The sequence below is a fragment of the Ambystoma mexicanum genome, chromosome 2p (genome assembly GCF_040938575.1).
Source record: "Ambystoma mexicanum isolate Mex_15411 chromosome 2p, UKY_AmexF1_1, whole genome shotgun sequence".
Taxonomy (NCBI): Eukaryota; Metazoa; Chordata; class Amphibia; order Caudata; family Ambystomatidae; genus Ambystoma; species Ambystoma mexicanum.
The window spans coordinates 1,015,011,220-1,015,031,382 of NC_090923.1; the positions used below are offsets into that span (position 1 = coordinate 1,015,011,220).

Below are 20,163 nucleotides of genomic sequence, written 5' to 3' on the forward strand. Positions count from 1 at the left end.
TTTCTTTCTCTCCCTCGTCACCTGCACCTGGCACTCCTGTAAGTGCGTTTTTCTGTGCCTGCCTGGTATGCAAAAAATGTCCTCCTCCTGTGTGGGGGAGCGCACCCCGTTGAACCTGTGTCTTCGTAAGCAGGCTCTCCCTGCCTCGGGCCTGGACGCACCCTCGTAGACCGTGTTCTACGAAAATAGCGCTGGTGATGTCACCGCATTGTCTGCTGCCACGCTCTGCTTTTTCTGTGGTCACCGCGCGCCACCCAGCAACCGCCCGTGTGGTTGTTTTGGGTTTTGTTTACGCCCCCACGACCCCGCACCTCCCACGCCGCAGTGCCTTTCCGGCCTGGGTTCTTTTATAGCTGAGCGCGTGTCAAAAGCGCTGCAGACCCACCTGACTTCACTCGGGGTGTCCCGTGCCTGAGCTGGACCCTCACACCTCTGGTAATCTCTGGGGTTTGCCAGAGCAGGAGACGAGAAAAGCAGAGGCGAAGAGTTGGATCTGAAGCGAGGTTAGGACTGAAGGTGAGTTACGCAAATCAAAATGGAGAGCTTTAAATTATGGAGCGTTCCTCTGTGCTATAGTGCTGCTGGACTACTTCTTCTATAGGTCTATGACCCCGGCGGAGTTCACAGCCAGTAACTACATCAAGATATGTCAGCCAGGGCTATGTGCTGACTGATCTCCCTATTTGTCGGTCCATGGATGTAGTGCAGTACTTCAGTGAGGTGAAAAATCGAGGGGAGTCCTAAAACCCCTCAAAATAATAATTGGTGTCACTGTCTAAGAAGGGTGTCTAAAGGAATCTGTCTAAGAGTCAAGTCCACTGTAACTAAAGGAGTATCACAATAGGCAGTCATGTTCTTACAATATACTCATAACATGAAAGGGAGAACATGCATACAAATAAGTGTCAAGTATAGCATAATTGCTAGTAAAAATCTCTATATAGATAATCCAATAAAAGAGACATCAAAATGGGTCCATTTTATTTATTGCATTTGTGTATCGTTCAGGCGTGGGGGTGTCACAGCGTTTGTCCAGAGGTAGATAACAGAATATAGAAAATTAGACATTAATAGTGTTCAACAGCCAAGTTTTCACCAGTTTTCTAAGGATTGTGGGAGTGTTCCATTCTGATATTGGGTGGTAGGGCGTCCAAGAGAGAGGGCGCTGTCACACAAACTTATGCCTCCTGCTTGTTTGCTTTGGATTCGAGGGGTGGGCATGTTGAGGTTGCCAGCCGATCCTAGAGAGCTTGCATGGTGTTTTAGGGCAATGCTGTCATTGAGGTAGAGTGGGAGCCTCTTTGTAGATACAATAGTGATGGTTAAAGTTTTAAATTCGATGCAGGCCTTGATGCGCATGCAAGTGGGCATCTCAACTGGTTGCTGAAATGTGGTTTGAGCGAAGTATACCCAAGACTGCACAAAGTCCTTTGTTTTGAAGCAGTTGGAGTTTTGTGAGGTTTGTTGCAGAGGTATCCATGAGAAGAGTGTTGCAGTAGTCAAGTTTACTAATGATGATGGCTCTTCTGAGCCTTAGGCAGTTTCTCAGAGAAAGGAACTGTCTACTCAAAGAGATAAGCCTGGAATTGTTCGCCGTGGAAGAAGCCAGGGCATTGATCTGTTTGGCCATGGAGAGATCTGTATCCAGTTGGATGCCCCAGGTTTGCACCTGTTTCAGGACAGGTATGTCAGTCAGTACCGTCAATGGAGAAGGATGAGAAAGTGTCTAGGTTTTTGAGGTGGTAGGGGAATCCCACAATTAGCATCTCCGTTTTTTCATTGTTAAGGCATAGATTGTGGGTAACTGTCATAAGCTGTGCTGGGATTGATTATGGCTATGAGTGTTGTGATGGTGGTGATGTCACTAACATTCTAGGCGGATTGTTGGTGTGGTGATGTCACTGGGACTCTAGGTGGAATGTTGATGGATGTTTGGTGTGCAGGGTTCTACTGGTGTCAGTTGGACCTAAGGTGCTGGGCTAGATGGATGTCCCAGTGCTTTCTCTACTTATGATCTAAGAGAAATAAACCTACATGTAAACTACTTACCTTCCGGTGTTCCTGATTGGTGAAGGAGGCTTAGTTTATATCACTGGCGACGAAGGTGGGATGGTTCTGATGCTGCTGGGAAGGGGCAGCTGGTGAGGAGCGCTGCCTTCCAGGGTGACATCCATCAAGCACGAAGAGGCTGCAGGCCGGGCGGTGCAGTGGAGGTCCAGGTCGGGGTCCTGTTGAGGCAGAGGTGTCCTGCAGTCTGGGTGGTGTTGTGGCCCAGGTTTCAAGGTCCAGTGTTTGGGCTTTGAAGAGTTTGTTTGAGCTAAGGACTGGAGCGGCCAGGGGGCGCAGTTTGGACCGTTTGGATAAGTGGTCGGAAAAGGGGCAGTGGCCCATTGTCTGGAGTGGCTGGCGGTGTACGGGCCCTTGTGGAGTGGTCCAGAGGTGCTGCTGTGGATGAGGAGCGCCGCGGATTGTCCTGTTTGGGTGCACTTTCACGGGTGTGCGCCGGTTGGTAGCGCCATGCCATTTCTCCGGTGCGCCGCAGTAATGGAGGTGGCTAGCGCAGTGGTGGCCTGCGGAGTTACGGTGGCTGGTGAAGTGGCTTCCGTGGAGCTTAGAACGATACGGCCGGAGCTCGGTGCTCTGCTCTTGGTCTCCGTAGCAGTTGTGATGACGTTGCTGGGAGGAGGGCTGGCATCCCAGCATCTCTTGCTGGAACGCAACATTGAAGCTTGCAGCTACGTCCTCTTGGAACACAACGTTCATGGACACGGAAGTTACTATGTTCCGGAGGAGCATAGTTATATGTGTGGGTCACATTCTGAGGTAGAGCGCTCCTCATACGGAGCGGTCGGTCCTGAAGCAAAGGTTTTTTTGGCACAACGGGAGGGCGCTGAGTTTACACCTGCAGAACAACGTTTACTATTGGAGCTGGTGAAAAGCGCGGTGACCATGTTTGCAAGAATGGGTTTTTATTATGTTTATGCTGTAAGACGGAGGAAGCAACAAGTGGGTGCCTTGACACGAAGCATGGCAAAGTGGCGAGCGCTGGATCCAGACCTCTGGGGCTTGCATGGCGTGGAGGATCTATCAAGTCCAGAGGTTTTTATGAGGTAGGTGTTGGGGAGGCCGGTGTTATTATAATGCTGTTGTGTTTACATAGTGGCCTCGGGGTTAGCAGATGTATGGGTTTGGTCCTGGGTTAAGGTTAGCAGTTTAAGGCCTGTCTTTGATGTACTGCTGTTGTGTTTCTGTGGTGGCCTAATGTTTAGGATTTTCCCTGGGTTCGCAGTATGGACTCGTGGGTTGGTGTTCATGGGAAAATGATTATAATGTTTGTTGCTGTGCATTTTGGTGGTATGGCGTTACAGGGACATGTTTGGGGTTTGGCGCGAGGACTTTAACGCCATGGACTTTATCTGGTTATCGCTTACTGTGGGGTTTTACATGTTGTCATGCAGTGTTTTGTTTGTCGTGTTCGTAGGGGCATGTCCCCTCGTTATGTGTGGATGATGCCAGTATTTTTAAGGGCAGTGTGGTGCTGTCTGGTGTTAAGGGGCAGTGAGGTGCTGTCTGGTAGGCAGTGAGGTGCTGTCTGGTGTTAAGAGGCAGTGAGGTGCTGTCTGGTAGGCAGTGAGGTGCTGTCTGGTAGGTAGCGGGGTGCTGTCTGGTTTAAGGGGCAGATGAGGTGCTGTCTGGGTCGTTGTTAAGGGCAGTGTGGTGCTGTCTGGTATTAAGGGGCAGTGTGGTGCTGTCTGATTTAAGGGGCAGTGAGGTGCTGTCTGGGTCGTTTTTAAGGGCGGTGCGGTGCTCTTTGAGTAAGTTATGGTGACAGTGTTGTGTTGTTATGGAATTCAGTGGTAGGGGATCATAGTTTTATTTGGTGTTAGGCACAGACATGGTGGCCACATGTCTGTGTGGGGATTAGATGGTGAGTGGGTTAGTTTTGGTTGGATGCAAGGGGTCTCCACAGTGAAGGACTTATTGTTGGTTCTTCCATATTTGTGTTGCATTCAGCGGGTTTGTAGCTGAGTGGGTTCAGGTTCTGGGGAGAGCCTGTGATTGGGTTCGTTTTTGTATTTTCCATCTAAGATCTTGGTTAGATGTTGAGGTTGTAGCGGTTGGCTCAGGGGGAGTAGAAAATGGTTTCTGAGCTGTAACTTTTCTGGTAATATTGCACTTGTGATGGGTCTCTACCATGGGTCTAGTGTTGTGTTGTTGAAGAGATGGGCATATGTCATAATCTGTGCTGGGATTGATTATGGCTGAGTGTTGTGATAGTGGTGATGTCACTAACATTCCAGGTGGAGTTTTGGTGTGGTGATGTCACAGGGACTCTAGTTGGAATGTTGATGTATGTTTGGTGTGCAGGGTTCTACTGGTGTCAGTTGGACCTAAGGTGCTGGGCTAGATGGATGTCCCAGTGCTTTCTCTACTTATGATCTAAGAGAAATAAACCTACATGTAAACTACTTACCTTCCGGTGTTCCTAATTGGTGAAGGAGGCTTAGTTTATATCAGTAACCATCCAACTTAGGCTGATGCCGCACACCCTGCTAATGGCAACAGTGTCGGTGGTGTGGGTTCCTGAAATAGGGATGAGGATTTGGGTATCATCAGTGAAATTGGTGCAGATGATACAGAGGGAGTCTAGGTCATCAAATAACGGCTTGGTGTAGATATTGTAGAGGGTCAGTGAAAGGTAGGACCCTTGGGGTATTCCAAGAGGGACAGCAATAGGATCTGCTGCTGAGTCTCCAATGAAGACTCTCGAGGTTTGTTAACTTAGGAAGGATGTAACCCAAGTGGTGGCCGTAGTGGAGAAGTGGAGGTTTGAGCTGAGATGCTGCAAAGCGTGTCATGGTCCCATAGGCCGAATGCTGCAGAGAGGTTGAGCAGAAGAATGGCCATGTTACCTGAATCACAGATTTTGTCTAGTTGGATTTTGAGGTCAAACATGGCTGTTTCTGTGCTGTGTTTGTGGTGGGAGCCAGATTGTCTCGACCCTAGTTGGTGGTGATGTTCTAATAACATTAGGACTTGTAAGTAAGCTATGCGGTCCAGTATTTTGAGCAGGAATAGGACAGTGGCGATGGGGTGATAATTAGAGGGGAGGTTCAAGCAATGGTTTCTTGAGGAGAGGGGTAACCCAGGCAGCTTTGATGCTGGTAGGGACTGAGCTGGTCAAGAAGGAGGCATTGATGAATTCTGTAATAATTGGATTCAGAGTAGTGGCACAAAGCTTGACTATGCAAGCAGGACAGGTATCACTGTTGCAGATAGAAGGTTTGAGTGATTGAATAGTATCCGTCACATTGGTTTGAGTGACTTGGGAGAAGCTGAAGGGTGGGGGGCAAGGGATGTTTGGGTGGAGCAGGATGCAAGCATCTGGGACAGGAGTTTGGTAGCGAGTTGCATTTTTTTCGCAGCGATTTTAACACATGTTGTGACCATTTTGTTGGCGAGGGCAGTTTGGATGGTGGATCACCAAGCTTTGTCAGCCTGAGTCTAGGAGATGGTGGTAACTGGGTTTTCTAACTCTTTAGTATGGAAATGTTGCTTTGCATTGGAGCTTGCATTGGAGGCTCTGGAATTATAGGAGTTGGCTTTGGGTGTGATTAATGTATTTTTGAAGATCTTGGTGGTATTAGAGAGACTTTCACAGTTGGCAGAGGTGGGATGTTTCCTCTATAGGTGTTTCAGGGCGCTTTTATGTCGACGGAGGGTGACCAGTTCTTCCGTGAACCAGAAATTGGCTGACTTGAGTGGCTTGGGTATTTTTGTTTTGGGTGGGGCATGCAAGTCCATAGTGTGGTGGAGGCTTTGATGATGGAGGTTGGCTAGGATTTGAGGGTCCTTGCTATAGGTAATGGGGGGGTTGAGGGGAGTGAGTAAGGACTGGAGAGTGGGCCCAAGTGTCTCATGCTTGAGCTTGCAGGTGTTACATAGCAGTATAGGAGCGGGAGGGGTGTAGGGTGAGTTAAGGGGTGGGAGTGGGATCATTCAAACTCTTGGAGTGGTCAGTCCAGGGGACCGGGCTGATGGCTGAGATGCTGATGGAGGTGTTGTTTGTAAGGATCCAATCAAGGATAGGTAGAGGTAGAAACGAGTTGAGTAAAGTTCATTTCTCCAAGTGAGCGAGCGAGAGCAGCAGCTCTAGTGTCCACAGGGTCATCGAAGCCCAAATTGATGTCGCCCAGTATGACGAATTTGGTGGTTGGCTTGATGAGTGCAGTGATTAGGAGAGGAATGTCTTGAGTCCGGAGGGCTGGGCGAGTTGCTGGTACAGGAGTAGCATATTGTAGGTGGTTTAGGGGTTGATGGTGAGTTTTAAGAGGAGTAATTTGTAGCCGGGAAGCGGGGGAGCTGTGATATGTCGGATGTCGAGGGACAATTTGGCGGTGAGGGTTACGCCACCTCCTGGTGCACCAGGGATGTCTGCTCTGAAGACGGAGTAGGTAGGTGGGGGGTGCCTAAGCAGAGCAGAGGACCAGAAGCACAATTAAGCCAAGATTCGATGGTAGCAAGGATGGTGTCCAGGTGATGGTCGATGATGAGGTTGTGGACAGTGATGGCATGAGCTCCGAGTGAGCAGACATTTAACAGAGCGCAATTAACAGTTGCAGCGTGATTGGTTGATGGCCAGGATTAGGTATTGGAAGGAGGATTGCAGTAGGCATTGGGGGGGAGTTTTCGAGGGAGGGGCAGAGATCCTTGAACGCCTGGATTTACCTTCAATGGGGAGATTGAGGACAAGTAGAGGTGATCCGTTCTTGTGGTACAATCATGAAGCTTAAATGGTCGTTGTGCCCCAGTGCAGGGACGAGAGGGACCTGCAGTGGGTGCAAGGGAGGGAGGGAGGGATGGAGGGAGGGAGGAAGCCTGATACGTGTGGTGTAAGCGAGAATGTGAGCTTGGGTAGGAAGGGGGTGGGTTTGGGAAGGGCACATAATTTAGTGGAGGGGGGGGGCACTCCAGACACTGTAGAGGGCCTGTGTGGGTTGGCGCGGGGTTGCGGACAGTATTCCAGTGTATGGAGATTGCATGGGGCTGATGTAGGCTGGACAAAACACTAGAGCAATGGTCTAAGCAGGAAAGGCAGAACACACCTTGCAGAACATTGTAGAAACCAGTGGGAACTTCAAGTCTCATGATGCTTCCAGCGCTGTAGTTGGATTGCAGGTCGAGGTTAGTGAGTTGTTCAAGATTGGGGGCCCAGGGGGCAGCCTGAGTGGCCGGGAGTGCCGGAAAAGGCAAGGCAAGACAGGCAGTGCGGGCCTTAGAAGTGAGCCTTGGAAAGTGGCCGGCTTCGTGTGCCGGCTCGGGTTCCCCCCCCCCTTGATGCCAGCTGGCGACCAATCACAGCGTCGGTGGAAGTGGGCAGGAATGCTGCAAGGTGATGCACTGGGGATGGCGGCGGCCATCTTTTCATGGCGCGACTTTTCCCCGAGTGAGCCGTGGGGCCCGGCTAGTGGCATTACTACTAGCTCTCCTGGATCCTGCAATCTGAATCTGTGAATACTGCCAAGACAGGCAGCGCGGACTTTAGAAGTGGCCATGGAAAGTGGCAATGGACGATGGTGGTAGTTTGTGTGAGATATGTCAGAGTAGCAGTTGAAGGCTAAGCTTACACCCTGCAGGTAAAAAATGAGCATTCCAGGAAGATGGCTCAAGGGGCTAATGTACCTGCTGCAATGTTTTGTTTTTAAATATGCTGGATACGAGATCCATTACTGCTTTAAACCTATGTTCCAACACTCACTAATCTTTCCCCTCCTCCCCAAATAGTCTGCGTTCCAATTTTTTACACATGGAGTATATGGATGGATTTTTCTCAAGGCCTCCAGTCGTTCAGCAGAGGCATACGGGGAGTTGAGCAGTGATACTGTGCCTTCTGAAACCCAGTGATACTGTGCCTTCTGAAAACCCAATGAATAAATAAATGCATTACTGGGGTGAGAACTGAGTGGTGGCAGTGTTTCCCCGCATCGCGGTCGCCTTGGTTACCTCTTTATTGGTCCGCTATACACTTTCTATTGGAAGTGATGTGGTGCATGCAAGGGAACACAGCATGGACGGTCATGGCACGTGGGCACTAACGGACCAATCACAGAGGGTTTTTGTGTCGATAGAAGTCCCATACTGTGTATAACGCGCGTGTGGTATGCGAGCTGCAGCTAGTGCGATGCCTGTTTAGACAGTAGGATATTCCATTGGTCGGTGTCTCATTACAGGTGAAAAGTACTTCACTTTTTTTTCCCAGTGAGAGAACTTAAGTCTGCGTTGCCTAGACACGGGTTCTTTGTTATAAGTGTTTTTTACACATTTTTTTAAAAACATTCTGTTTACCAGTCACCCGTCATCGCAGTACTGAACTTCCTGGCTCTTGGGTGCACGCCTGTCCCTGGGCGTGTGCACTGAGTACATGAGTCTGTACAGTGAAGCAACTTTGCTGAAAATGTTGGGGGCGGCGGGAGGGGACATGACATCTAAATGAAAGGGGCCCCTGCCAAAGGAGTGGGACAAAATGGTGTGCCACACATGTTGGGGTGGGAGGGAATCACCCCGGCACACCCTAGAATTACGCCCATGACTGTGTCTGATTCGTATGTGTATTTGAGCTTATGAGGCTTCACCTTGTATGCAGTGTCCGGTGCCACAGCCTATCATGGCTGGGTCTGGTCCATAGCATGTCGGTGCTTGGACTATGAAGGCTTATCTGGGCAGAGGATGATGTTTAATAACAACCTGCTCACATGAGCCTGCACCTGTCGAGCTGATGTCTGTGCTCCATGTATCATGGCAGCACCTGGCATTTAGTGGCAATACCTGGGCACGCCACTGTGACTTACTTATATTAGGAAGCAGTAACTAGCCTATGAAGGCAGCAGCTGAGTATCTGGTCGCTGTGTCGCGGAGGCTGTAATCAAACGGTTTTGAAAACCTGTTATGGTTTGTTCAACCTGCATTGTTTTAGGTTGAACAAACCGCAACAGATTTTCAAAACAGCCTGATTAAAGCCGGTGAACAATATTTAATGTGTAGTTGAAACGTATTTGATGGTAAATAAGTAGTTCTATTGCCCTGCCGTTCAAAACGTATAGCTATCCATACATGCCAACCCTCCCGATTTACGCGGGAGACTGCCGATTTTTTAGTGAAAAATACTGCTATTTTTCACCTCCCGCCTAAAATAATTATTTCCCCAATGCATTCCTGTGGGGAAATTGTTGTCTCCCAATTTCTCTGTAGAATATCTCCCTCCCAGGCACGTGGGAATGTTGGCATGTATATGTGTGGGTTTGGTATATGTGTGGTGTGTAATTTCTTTTCAATTAAAAACAATAGTACATATCGAAGAATACAAACGTTGGAAATGTTACAGATAAGGCTACAGAAAACCTTCAGCCCATATCAACTATTTCCTAATATCAATAATGTAAATCCCAAAGCACAAGTTCAGAGCAGTTGCTTCAACTTTAGTTTTTATGGAAGCTACATAACATTCAAGGTTCGAAATTAAGATTGGATAAACAGGCGCTAAACGCAGCTCCTACAGTAACCAGTGACCAGGAGTTATCACTGAGGGACGAGGAGTTAGTACACGGTGTTGCCCAAATCTAAGGTACACCTAACATGCAGACTTGCCATTTTGTCAATTATATATTACCCTTTGAGCTTTAAATGTCTTATGGATGTGTCCTAATATTTATGTATAGATTGCCCCAAAAGCACAGACTTTCACACAGGTGTGCGTGTTCAGCATCAGTTGCCTGGGGGGTGGGGGCAAACGTAGCTCCTGGTAGATGTTGGTGTAAAGCTAACTAGGCTCTTCTAGGCTACAAGCTGGAGCTAAATGGCTCCCTGCTCCCCTCCATTTCGAACCGTGACACTTAAGCGGAGTGTTGTGAATATAGTGGTGTAATATAGCTTTATAGACCTGCAGCGAAAGCCGTACCAGGCGTTATGGGTCCTGAAGGCCAAGTTAATTTCGAGGGCCTTTAACGAAGTATGAGGGACCATAACGCCCCGTACAGCCCTCGCTGCAGGTCTATAAAGCTATTCGAACACCTTTGGTGTTTAATTAAAGTAGAATAAATGACATGTTCAATTGAAGTGCAAAAAATAGCAAAATGGTAAATAAATGTTGCACACATTTATTTACCATTTTGCTATTTGTTTGTACTTCAATTAAATATATGTTTTTTTATAGGGTGGTGGCAGGCGATTGGTTGGAGAGGGTATGCTATTCAATAGAAATCAGGTGTGGTGCTGCCTGCCCAGTCTTTAACTTAAGGTAAATTCCCCCGCTCTCCGAACACAAACTTACACTTCCAATTCCTGCACACTTCAACACACTAACTAAACATTCCCAAGCAAACCCTGCATGTATATTTACTTAGTGTGTAATCATACATGCCACGTTTCATTTGAAATAAACATGCCGCTTTTCCTTCTCGCCCATTTAATACTTGTTTAAATGCTTTCCTGGCCAAGGGAAACCAGAAAGCGTTGATTCCGCCTTGACTGCAGTGGGCAGGGCTCAGCTGCACACGTTGGTCTTGCGACGTGTAATTCGGCCAGGGAAAGTTAACTCTTTCCGTTCCGACATTAAACCAACATCAATTTTCTAGGCTTACTTGGGCGCCGGCAGCTGCAACATGTAAGTAATCAAAACACTACCTGCAGGCTGTATTCACGTTGCGGGCTATACCAGTTGGTATAGCCCGCAGATTGACCAATCAGGATTGTGAAACAGCCACTAGGGTGTTCTAATTGGAATTAAGGTTTGATTTGTGGTCTGATAGCGCTTGCTTGTGTTAGGGAAGTCGTTCATTTGGATGTTGGTCACAACAACCTTACAGTTGGCATTTCCATTTTATAGGCATCAAGTAATAACCTTAACTAATATTTAATTTAAAAAAAATGCTTTTTTCAGGTCCTTCTCTGTCACGTGCCTGTGGTGGCCGTGTGCGGATGCTTCCGTCATGTGTTCCCTGGAGAGGGTGCGAACTGTCAGCACGTATGTTTTAAGACTTGTTGGTGTGTGAGCGCAGGAATCTTATGCTTCCCTTACTAGGTGCTGTGTACATGTCTGATCCCTTGAAAAAATATATGTTTTTGTTACATGATTTGCCAGGCAGAGTGGGAAGACTTTCCATGCCCGCCCCTTCCCTGCTGCGCCTGGCAAATACACGAGGTTTACCGCCATCATGAGAGCATCATGCTGGCAGTATTACAATGGTATCCGCATGTTTATTCCATCTGTTCAGAAGCAGGCGGATACCACTAGGATCAATTATAAGCGCCTGCCGCGAGCGTTTATTGCAACCGGCGTCTACGCTCATTTGTATTCAGAAGTGTAAAAGGAAGGGACAAACACAACTTCACCCCCCCCCCTTGTTTAGCCGCCCTTTGCGCTGAAGTGCAGATGTGCACGGTCCCCACCAGTGCAATAGTGCATTCGATATAACATGACCTCCAGTGTGCCCTCCACCGTTATTTGCATGCCTGTCTCGTTGTGTGGCATCATGTCATGACCAGTGTGATGCCCGTAATGCTGTGGCATGTATCACTGTTCAGGCATGCGTGCTCGCGTTCGTTTCCGCACCTATGCATTTTCTGTGTTTTATGTGCATGTCAGAATTGTGAAGAGGTGCTGGGGGGAGGGCGATATCTCTCTCTTGGCTTTTTTTTGTGCTTTTTCGGTCATATTTGGTGAGCTTTAATGAACGAGATCAAACGTTTATTTTTTTTTACCTCTGAAAAGTGTCTTGTAACCTTAATTATGGGGTTGCTTAGCGAGTTTACCTCCCCTCCCCGATTCTCTCATGGTCTCCTGCCACTGCCTCCCGATAGGACTAGACTACAAATGGTGTCGCTGGCATGAAGACGGGGGAAGATCCATCACTTGCGATCTGATCTGATAGTTTATTTATATAGCGCCTATACACAATGTGTTTCAAAGCGCTTCAAGGCAAGGGAGGGAACAAGGGAAATACAGCAACATTCTTACAGGCCATGAACAGTAAGGATGTGAAATTAACTATCCTACTCGGCCTGCTGGGAGGGGGAGAGTGGGAAGGAAATGGAAACAGACAGGTGACTACCATACAAGGCCTGACGACATTTCTGGTAGAGCCGTAGGAAAACAAAAGGTGAGGGAGAGGGGTGCAGAAAGGGAGGAGAGGAACAAAACAAGCGACAATCGTACTAGGCCTGACAACGTTTCAGATAGTGGTGGAGGGAGGGGGGGAACAGTAAGGGGATGGGGGAGCGACAGATGAGGATGCTATCATACTAGGTCCAGGGACAATTCTGATAGAGTAAGTGCATAGAAGAAAGTAAGGGGAGGAGGGGAGGAGATAGGAAAAAGGGTGACGCACCGTGAATCAATGAAGTCCATAAAAGTAAAATCTAGCATTGGCCACAAGACGGTGATAGTGAAACCAGAATGTATCAGGACAGACTCCTGTGTGCAGGAAGGGGGGGGGCACAAGGGAACAACACGGGGGGGACCAGAGAGGGTGGGGATGGCCTGTGGGGACAGAGGGTGTAAACACATGTTGGTGCATGCTTACCTGCTGTTTTAGCAGGGGGTCGGACCCTGGATCCTCCTGGTCCGAACAGGTCTAATTAGGAATTGCTGTTTTCTTTGACTGCCCTTCACTTTGGACGCCCTTGATCCAAGAGTTAAGAGCAGGAAGGAAGAGGCAGGGCTTAGAAGGTGGGTGGTGCTTAGGCCAGGTGACCTAGATCCACTTACACCTGCTCCCCAGCTGCAAAGGAAAAGAGGCTGGAGGGATCCTTAAGTAGGGAAAAGAGCGGCAAGCAGGAAGGCACCAGGTGGGTGGGGCTTAGGCCAGGTGACCTAGATCCACTTACACCTGCTCCCCAGCTGCCTAATGGTCAAAATAGTTAAAGCGTGACTGCGTTCCTATTTGTAAAACCGCATTTCCACATAAATCCATTCATTTTCAGAGAAGCAAAATGTTTTAAAAACGCGAAACTTTTATTTCATTTTTCAATGAATTTACATTTAATTTAATAAATGAGACAAAATAAACAAAGAAACGAAAAAATAGAAGTCAATCACAGGCATAAGCCAATCAATATGGCCTGTTGCAAAGATGGCTATAGCAAATGCCTAATTGAAAAACCTACATGTGTATTCCCCGGTGTATAGTGAACAATGCAAAATGCCTAAAGGTAAAGAAACAGGGAAAAAAAAGAAAAAGGCAAGGAATACATTTCATTGTGTACTTGTCAATAAGTTAATTACTTTACTGATGCTTGTTTTTGAGAACTACTAAACATAGATCAGCAATGAGTCCGCATAAAAATGCGGACAAATGCAAATGAAGTAGACTAGGGATACAATCTAATTGTCTCCTTTGACCAACGCTCATATAAAGTATATAAGTAGCCTAGGTCCATGTCTTAATGAGCCTGATGATCCAGTTTTAAACCTTAACAGAAAACTGTTACCAGTATCTGTGTTATTTTGCAATCCAACAGAGGCTTTCTTTTCCAAAAGCTGGCAAGCTTGTGAAGCAGTGACCAGATGGACCCCGACATCTCCATTATGTTCCAGTGCCCCTTCCCAGAGGGGCTGACTGAGGACCAGGTGCGGGCCGAGATCTCCCCCAAGTACAACCGCCGCCTGCTGCCTGAGCACGAGCCGCAGATCGCTGCTGTCTGGGCGGCGTGCAGACGGGAGAAGCCCTGGCTCTTCAACGGCGCCAAGTTTCGTGTCCACTCGGTGGTGCTGGAGCAGGGCGTTCTGACTTTCCGGCTAGGTCTCACCTGCTACCGGGACTTCATTGGCACCAACTGGCACGGCCAAGCTGGCGAACTACAGAGGCGCGGCCTGGCAGACTTTGGGGAAAGTCAGGCCTATCTGGCAGAACCTCTGGGTGTAGGCGCTTTAGTCCACACCAGTGATGACCATTTTGTGTTCCTGCGGCGGAGTCAGGAGGTCGGTGAGGCGCCAGGCTTGATTGACATCCCGGGTGGGCACCCCGAACCCAAGGTAAGCATTGAGGGATTTTTGACGTTATCCTAGGTAGCTTTTCTTTTCTTGTGGCATAGCTAATACACATGATATACATCATCCGTTTGACAGTATGTGTAAAACAAATGTAAGATCTTCCTAAGAACGTTAAATATGATTTCTGAATATCACTAAAGTAATAGTAGGACCTTTGGTTGATAGTTTAAGGAGCCACAGGGACAGTGTTTAATTAAGTCATGTGTATTTACAAGTGTACAGATCAGGGTCCAGGTTCTTGGTGGGTGGTGAGAGATGTTGGAGGTGTTGTGTAGAGGGCATGTTGGACATCCCCTGACTTGCATGTCCATGTATTTCCCACCACTGTCCAGGAAACATACTGCGTATTCTTCTAACCTTGCCGTTCCTCTTTCAGGCAGTCGTGGCAGGTGTCCCAGAAGAATCGATCCGCCTTGAAGACCTTTCGGAGGAGCTGGTGGTGCAGGAGCTCTTTTCCTCCGTGCTGGGCGAGATCCGGGATGAGGTGAGTGTGAAAGGGGGAGGATGAGACACCAGAGTCTGACTAGGACACACATCAACATGGGTACCAAAAGTGACACCATTCACAAATGTTTAATTGATCACTTTGTGATGAACCTGGCTGTCATCTTGTGAACATTTGTGGAAAGAGATTCAACCCCTTAAGTGCCAGGGTATTATGCAAGTCTATGCAAAAATGACGAGCATACTCGTCCTTGGCACTTAAAAAGGTAAAGATCTAGCAAATAAGACTTGGCAACAAAACCTAAGGAGCGGCCAAAAATAACTGGGTGCTGTTGGGTCAGGGAGTGGACTGCTCTATAGGTAAATGCCAAAAGGGCCAGTTTAACTGGTCCGTGTGGAGCAGGTTGGTGGACTTTTGTGAGGACTGTGTATCTGGTAATCCTCATCAATGTTGCTGGAACAAAGTTCTACACCCCTTAAGTGCCAAGGACGAGTATGCTCGTCCATTTTGCATAGACTGGCATAAAAGCCAGCCACTTAGGGGATTTTATAATAAGCAAGAGGTTACATTTTCTTCTACAGCCGTCACAACCCTTACATCATCACACATACACCGCAACCCTCGTTGAGCAGCAAAACCAAAATATTGGGGGATGTCGGAGGACTGTGTGGTGGGTCTGGTTCACTTTGCTAAGTGCTTGCTAAGGGTTACTGACGGCCCTTGGAACATCTCTTACAAAAAGTCTCTGGCTATGTCTCCTGCTGGGCTAGACACTGAAGAACTGCCACAACCTTTACCGTTTCCCCGGCTTTTTCATGTTACTTTGCTTGCTGGTATTCAGGGTGTGTGATCTTGCAGATCTAAGCAACACATCCACTAGCCCATCCTAAGGTGTTCCCTGAGTGGCACCCTAACGGGTGTTATATTTGGGTTTCCTGGGTTAGACCTGGTGTGACCTTTTTCTGCATTTAATTTTAGCTTGTCACAGGTTTCTCTTTTACATCGGTACAGGAAACTAGTTATTGGATTACTGTGTATAGGGGATCTGTCTCCCCCAACCCCCCATTCTGCCCTCCCCAAAACACCTTTTCTTGCGATTTCTGGTTGTGTCTCCTGTAGTAGAAGAGGGAAAATAAAGGGGCAGACCTGCGCTCAAGTCCCTAATCCTTCAGGTAAAGTATAAAGATATCCAAAAGTGGATCAGTAGAATGGTATGACACTGAATTAGATTTTAGTACATATCAAATTTTATTCGGTAACCTTATCACCAGAAAAGTTCATCTTAATATCATAAAAGTCAATAAAAAACACTTAATACATATCATCATTCACAACCACATACCAGACTCAGTTAGCATTCAAATATAAAAAACAACCAAATATTTGGTACATCACAAAACATTTGGAATATTATTCCGCAAAGTCTCCTTCAATTATTACAAAAGACAGTGACCCAGTCCCTGATATCAGGTGTCGTTCTATATCTACTGCCACAATTTGGCCAGATATCTTCTCACAACAAAAACGTCGACACGTGTTTCGGTCAGAGACCTTCTTCAGGACGTAGGGCTTGGAGGGGGTCCTCCGCCCTATTCTCAGCGTATATGGGCCCGTATTACATCCCCTGATTCCAACTTCAGGGAAGTTGAACGGGACAGCGGAAATAAATCCTCCACTTGCAAAAGTATATATGCTGTACAAGCACCAATGGTGCAGATTGGAGATACTCTGAAAAAGGCGATTCACCCAAGCTCTCGGACCCGCATAGTCAGAACCAAGTCTTCCTACTGGCACTTAATCAATCAGCCAGCCCCGAGGCTCGTCTCTGAGACTGCAGCCTCCTTCGTTCGGGGAAATGCACAACAGAAGCCGTGTACTCTGTCTCAGCGCCGGCAACACATCTATGGATGTGTTGTCTGACTATGCGGGTTCTGACTATGTGGGTTTGAGAGCTTGGGTGAACCCCCTCCAAGCCCTACGTCCTGATTGGAGATCCTCTGAAAAAGGCGATTCACCCAAGCTCTCGCACCCGCATAGTCAGAACCAAGTCTTCCTACTGGCACTTAATCAATCAGCCAGCCCCGAGGCTCGTCTCGGAGACTGCAGCCTCCTTCGTTCAGGGAAATGCACAACAGAAGTCATCTCAGCGTCGACAATCAGCCTCGGGGCTGGCTGATTGATTAAGTGCCAGTAGAAAGACTTGGTTCTGACTATGCAGGTCCGAGAGCTTGGGTGAATCGCCTTTTTCAGAGGATCTCCAATCTGCACCATCGGTGCTTGTACATACTGTTGCAAGTGGAGGATTTATTTCCGCTGTCCAGTTCAACTTCCCTGAAGTTGGAATCAGGGGATGTAATACGGGCCCATATCCGCTGAAAATAGGGCGGAGGACCCCCTCCAAGCCCTACGTCCTGAAGAAGGTCTCTGACTGAAACGCGTGTCCACGTTTTTGTTGTGAGAAGATATCTGGCCAAATTGTGGCAGTAGATTTAGAACAACACCTGATATCAGGGGCTGGGTCACTGTCTTTTGTAATAATTGAAGGAGACTTTGCGGAATAATATTCCGAATGTTTTGTGATGTACCAAATATTTGGTTGTTTCTTATATTTGAATGCTGAATGAGTCCGGTATGTGGTTGTGAATGATGATATGTATTAAGTTTTTTTTATTGACTTTTATGAAATTAAGATGAACTTTTCTGGTGATAAGGTTACCGAATAAAATTTGATATGTACTAAAATCTAATTCAGTGTCATCCCATTCTACTGATCCACTTTTGGATATCTTTATCCTGTAGTAGAAGGACTCGCCTCTTGTTCGTTCTTCCTTGGCAGTTGGTACTGGCTGCCAGTGATGTTGCTTTCAGGTCTGCTTCCCCTCTGAGAGTTTCACCTTCGTGCTCTACCAAGACTGCCCCCCGCCTGTTCTTTTTTACTGTTTACCATGGGGGGGATTCCTGCCACCTGTGCTTCACTGGAGATTTCTCCCAGCCTTTCCTCTGTTCATCGCTGACATCACATGACTGCTGGTTGGTCCCTGCTCTGTCCATTCTGATAGGGCCTCACATTCTTGTGCTACCTTTTGTGCGGCTTGCCTTGTCATATTGGTTGGTTGTTAGGTCTTTTATACATACATTTGCCTTCCAGCACTGTGGTACTGGCTTGCCTGCAGCCTAGTCTTTACCCTTTCTTGTAGTTTAGGATTGCTTATAATTCTGCATCGCTGGTGTATGTCTGTCAGCCATGGATTAAGTACTGTCAAAATTCACTAAAGCCCACCCCAAATTTAAAAAAACAAGAGTTCATGCCAGCTCTTACAAGTGGGATGTTGGTAGTTTTCTGTCTCTCTCTGGTAGGTTACCCTCCCTACGCTGGGCCCCTCACCCCTATTGACTTGCCATCTGCACATATAAACTGTACATTGGAACTGTCTAGTGCAGGTCTTCTGCAGATCCAGAGTTTATAGACAAAATACAGCGTTTGACCAAATCAGTCCAAATACAGGGTTTGACACCAACACAGTCAAAAAAAGGGCTTCACCCCATCGCAGGACAACACAGAGCTCGTAGGCAAAATTCAAAGTTTGACCCGTCCCAGGCAAGCAGCCATCGCAGTGGCACATGCACTACTCCTAAACAGTTGGGGCCTTTGCTCTATACTTGAATTCTGTGCAGTATGTGGTTTTATGGTTCGGATTGCCCTCTGAAATAAAGACAGTTCACCAAAAATCTAGATTCGAGTGACGTAAACCTTGCATTTCTTTCTTTAACTCACCCAGGTGGACAGATGATGTGTATCTGCCTCGGTCTACTCTCCTTCAAGATCCAATTAATGAAATAAAATGTAACCTTTTCTGCTGGTATTTCTATTCACTGTTGCACAAACCCTTCTGGAAACTGTTGGGCTGTATGCTACCTGTGTGATGCTAAAGCCGCAACAGAGTGATGCATTTGTGGAAGCGCACAGCTCTGCTCACCACGGCGATCATCTCCGCTCTGCCTTTTTCAGTACAATGATCTCAAAGGTTAAGGTGGGTCTTATGATTCTGAGTGTCCAGCTTTAGGCGAGGAGATGCCTTTAGATGTTGCCCTGTCCCTTGCCACAAACCATTGACTAGTTATCCAAACATATGACTGACTTCTCTTCAATCTGATCAGCCTTTTGGATCCATTGGACTGCTGAGAAATCTCATGATTTCCTGGTAGACCAGATTATCTCTTGTTCACAGCAAACGTGAGATAGCAAGAGCTCTGGCTGAGAAAGGGTTCTTTTTGAATCCTCTTCGCAGGCTAAGGAAGTCATGGATGTGGCCCTTAACTCCCAACTGAACTCTGGACGGGTCCTCACTGAGGTGTGCTGGAAGACTGAACAGTTTGTGTTGCAGCTGAAAAAAGCAATCTATTGAGACTGCCTTGTTGATTTCATTCAGTCCTCCGACCTTACAGCTTGTCGCCCCAACAGTGCATCTGCTCAGCAGTGCTACAGTGTCTAATTGACTAGATTGATAAAGTTTGGGCATTTGACTGTTCATCTATGAAGCCGCACACGTCCTGTTTATGGTACAGGCGCGTGTGTCCCTTTTTCTGCTTACTTCACATACCTCTTGCACAACCTTCTATTAAGTCACCCTACTCATTCATTAATGAACTATTCTGACTGTTTTCATGCACATTTTTATCCTCGTTACCAGCTCAGTTGATTTCAGCACGTAGGTTTGGTCTACTAGTGCACACATGCATATGAGGCAGAGTTTTGCAATGTCTGGCAGATGAGGGTACATCCCCTTTATCCATGCCTGCTGATGATTGGCTCACACTCTCATGGACAGCCTTCCTTGATCCTTTGAAAGCCTTGATTGACCCAGTTTGTGGATGGCCGATCCAAATTTTAGAACTTTGGTTTTTCTGCAGGACACAAATATGCTGCCTTTTAAGCAAGTAAAGCTTCCACCCTTCCTTGCTTTTTCATTTTTTTTATTTTTTTATTAGTATTACTACTGATTCATAAATATCTTTGTTCGATCATTGGAATCTGTCTCCAAACATTTGGCAAGCAGTCAAGGTCCACCACATCATAGTAGTTGCTAGTTCTGATGTCACAAGCCCAGCTCCTTTTAAAACCTTTTGACTGCCCTCTAGAACGGGTCTTTGTATGGGTGACGAGATTGCAGTGCCAACCCCATCTGTCCCCCCTTTTAGCCTTGCCTGCTGCTGATTCTGACCTCTTTCTTTCAGGTGAATCTCCCGCTGCAGGTGCTGAGTCAACCGGTCCTCCTTGGCATCGCCCGCAACACCACCAGCGCAGGACGGGCCAGCGCTGAGTTCTATGTTCGGTAATGTCTGCATTCTTGCATAACTTGAGCCTGAGCCATTCTGGTTACCCTCTAGAGGCATTCACTTGTAGTTTTCAAAGGTGGTTGGTGGTGAGTCTTTGCCAGGAAGGTGGTTCTCGGTGTGCCTTGTTATGGAGAAAAGATGGAAAGTGAAGGTTCAGGAAGCGTGCTGTATGCTTTTCTTCTTGATATGGTTCACATCGAGTCATGGGAGACTAGCTAGGTGGGAAAGGTTTAGGAGCCTCCTCATATCCAGCATTTGTGTTAGTATGTGATTAGTAGGGAGTCTTAGTTTTGAGGTTGGAAGTGGTGGGAATCTAAAATGTATAGAGCTCGGT

The 20,163-nt window shown here is 47.3% G+C and overlaps 1 protein-coding gene across 3 annotated transcripts in view; it reads left to right on the top strand.

Annotated features, from left to right (window-relative positions):
• NUDT22 (nudix hydrolase 22) overlaps window positions 1–20,163 on the top strand; it is a 122,672-nt gene that overhangs the window by 83,596 nt on the left and 18,913 nt on the right. The window contains exons 2-5 of one of the 3 annotated variants that reach the window (XM_069644861.1): window positions 10,937–11,020; window positions 13,516–14,029; window positions 14,424–14,531; window positions 19,728–19,825. In XM_069644861.1, coding sequence (XP_069500962.1) covers window positions 13,562–14,029; window positions 14,424–14,531; window positions 19,728–19,825 — 674 coding nt within the window. In that variant the 5' untranslated portion in view covers window positions 10,937–11,020; window positions 13,516–13,561. Of the gene's footprint in view, window positions 1–345; window positions 517–10,936; window positions 11,021–13,515; window positions 14,030–14,423; window positions 14,532–19,727; window positions 19,826–20,163 lie in introns of those variants that run through there. The other 2 variants (XM_069644859.1, XM_069644860.1) reach the window with 2 other exon arrangements.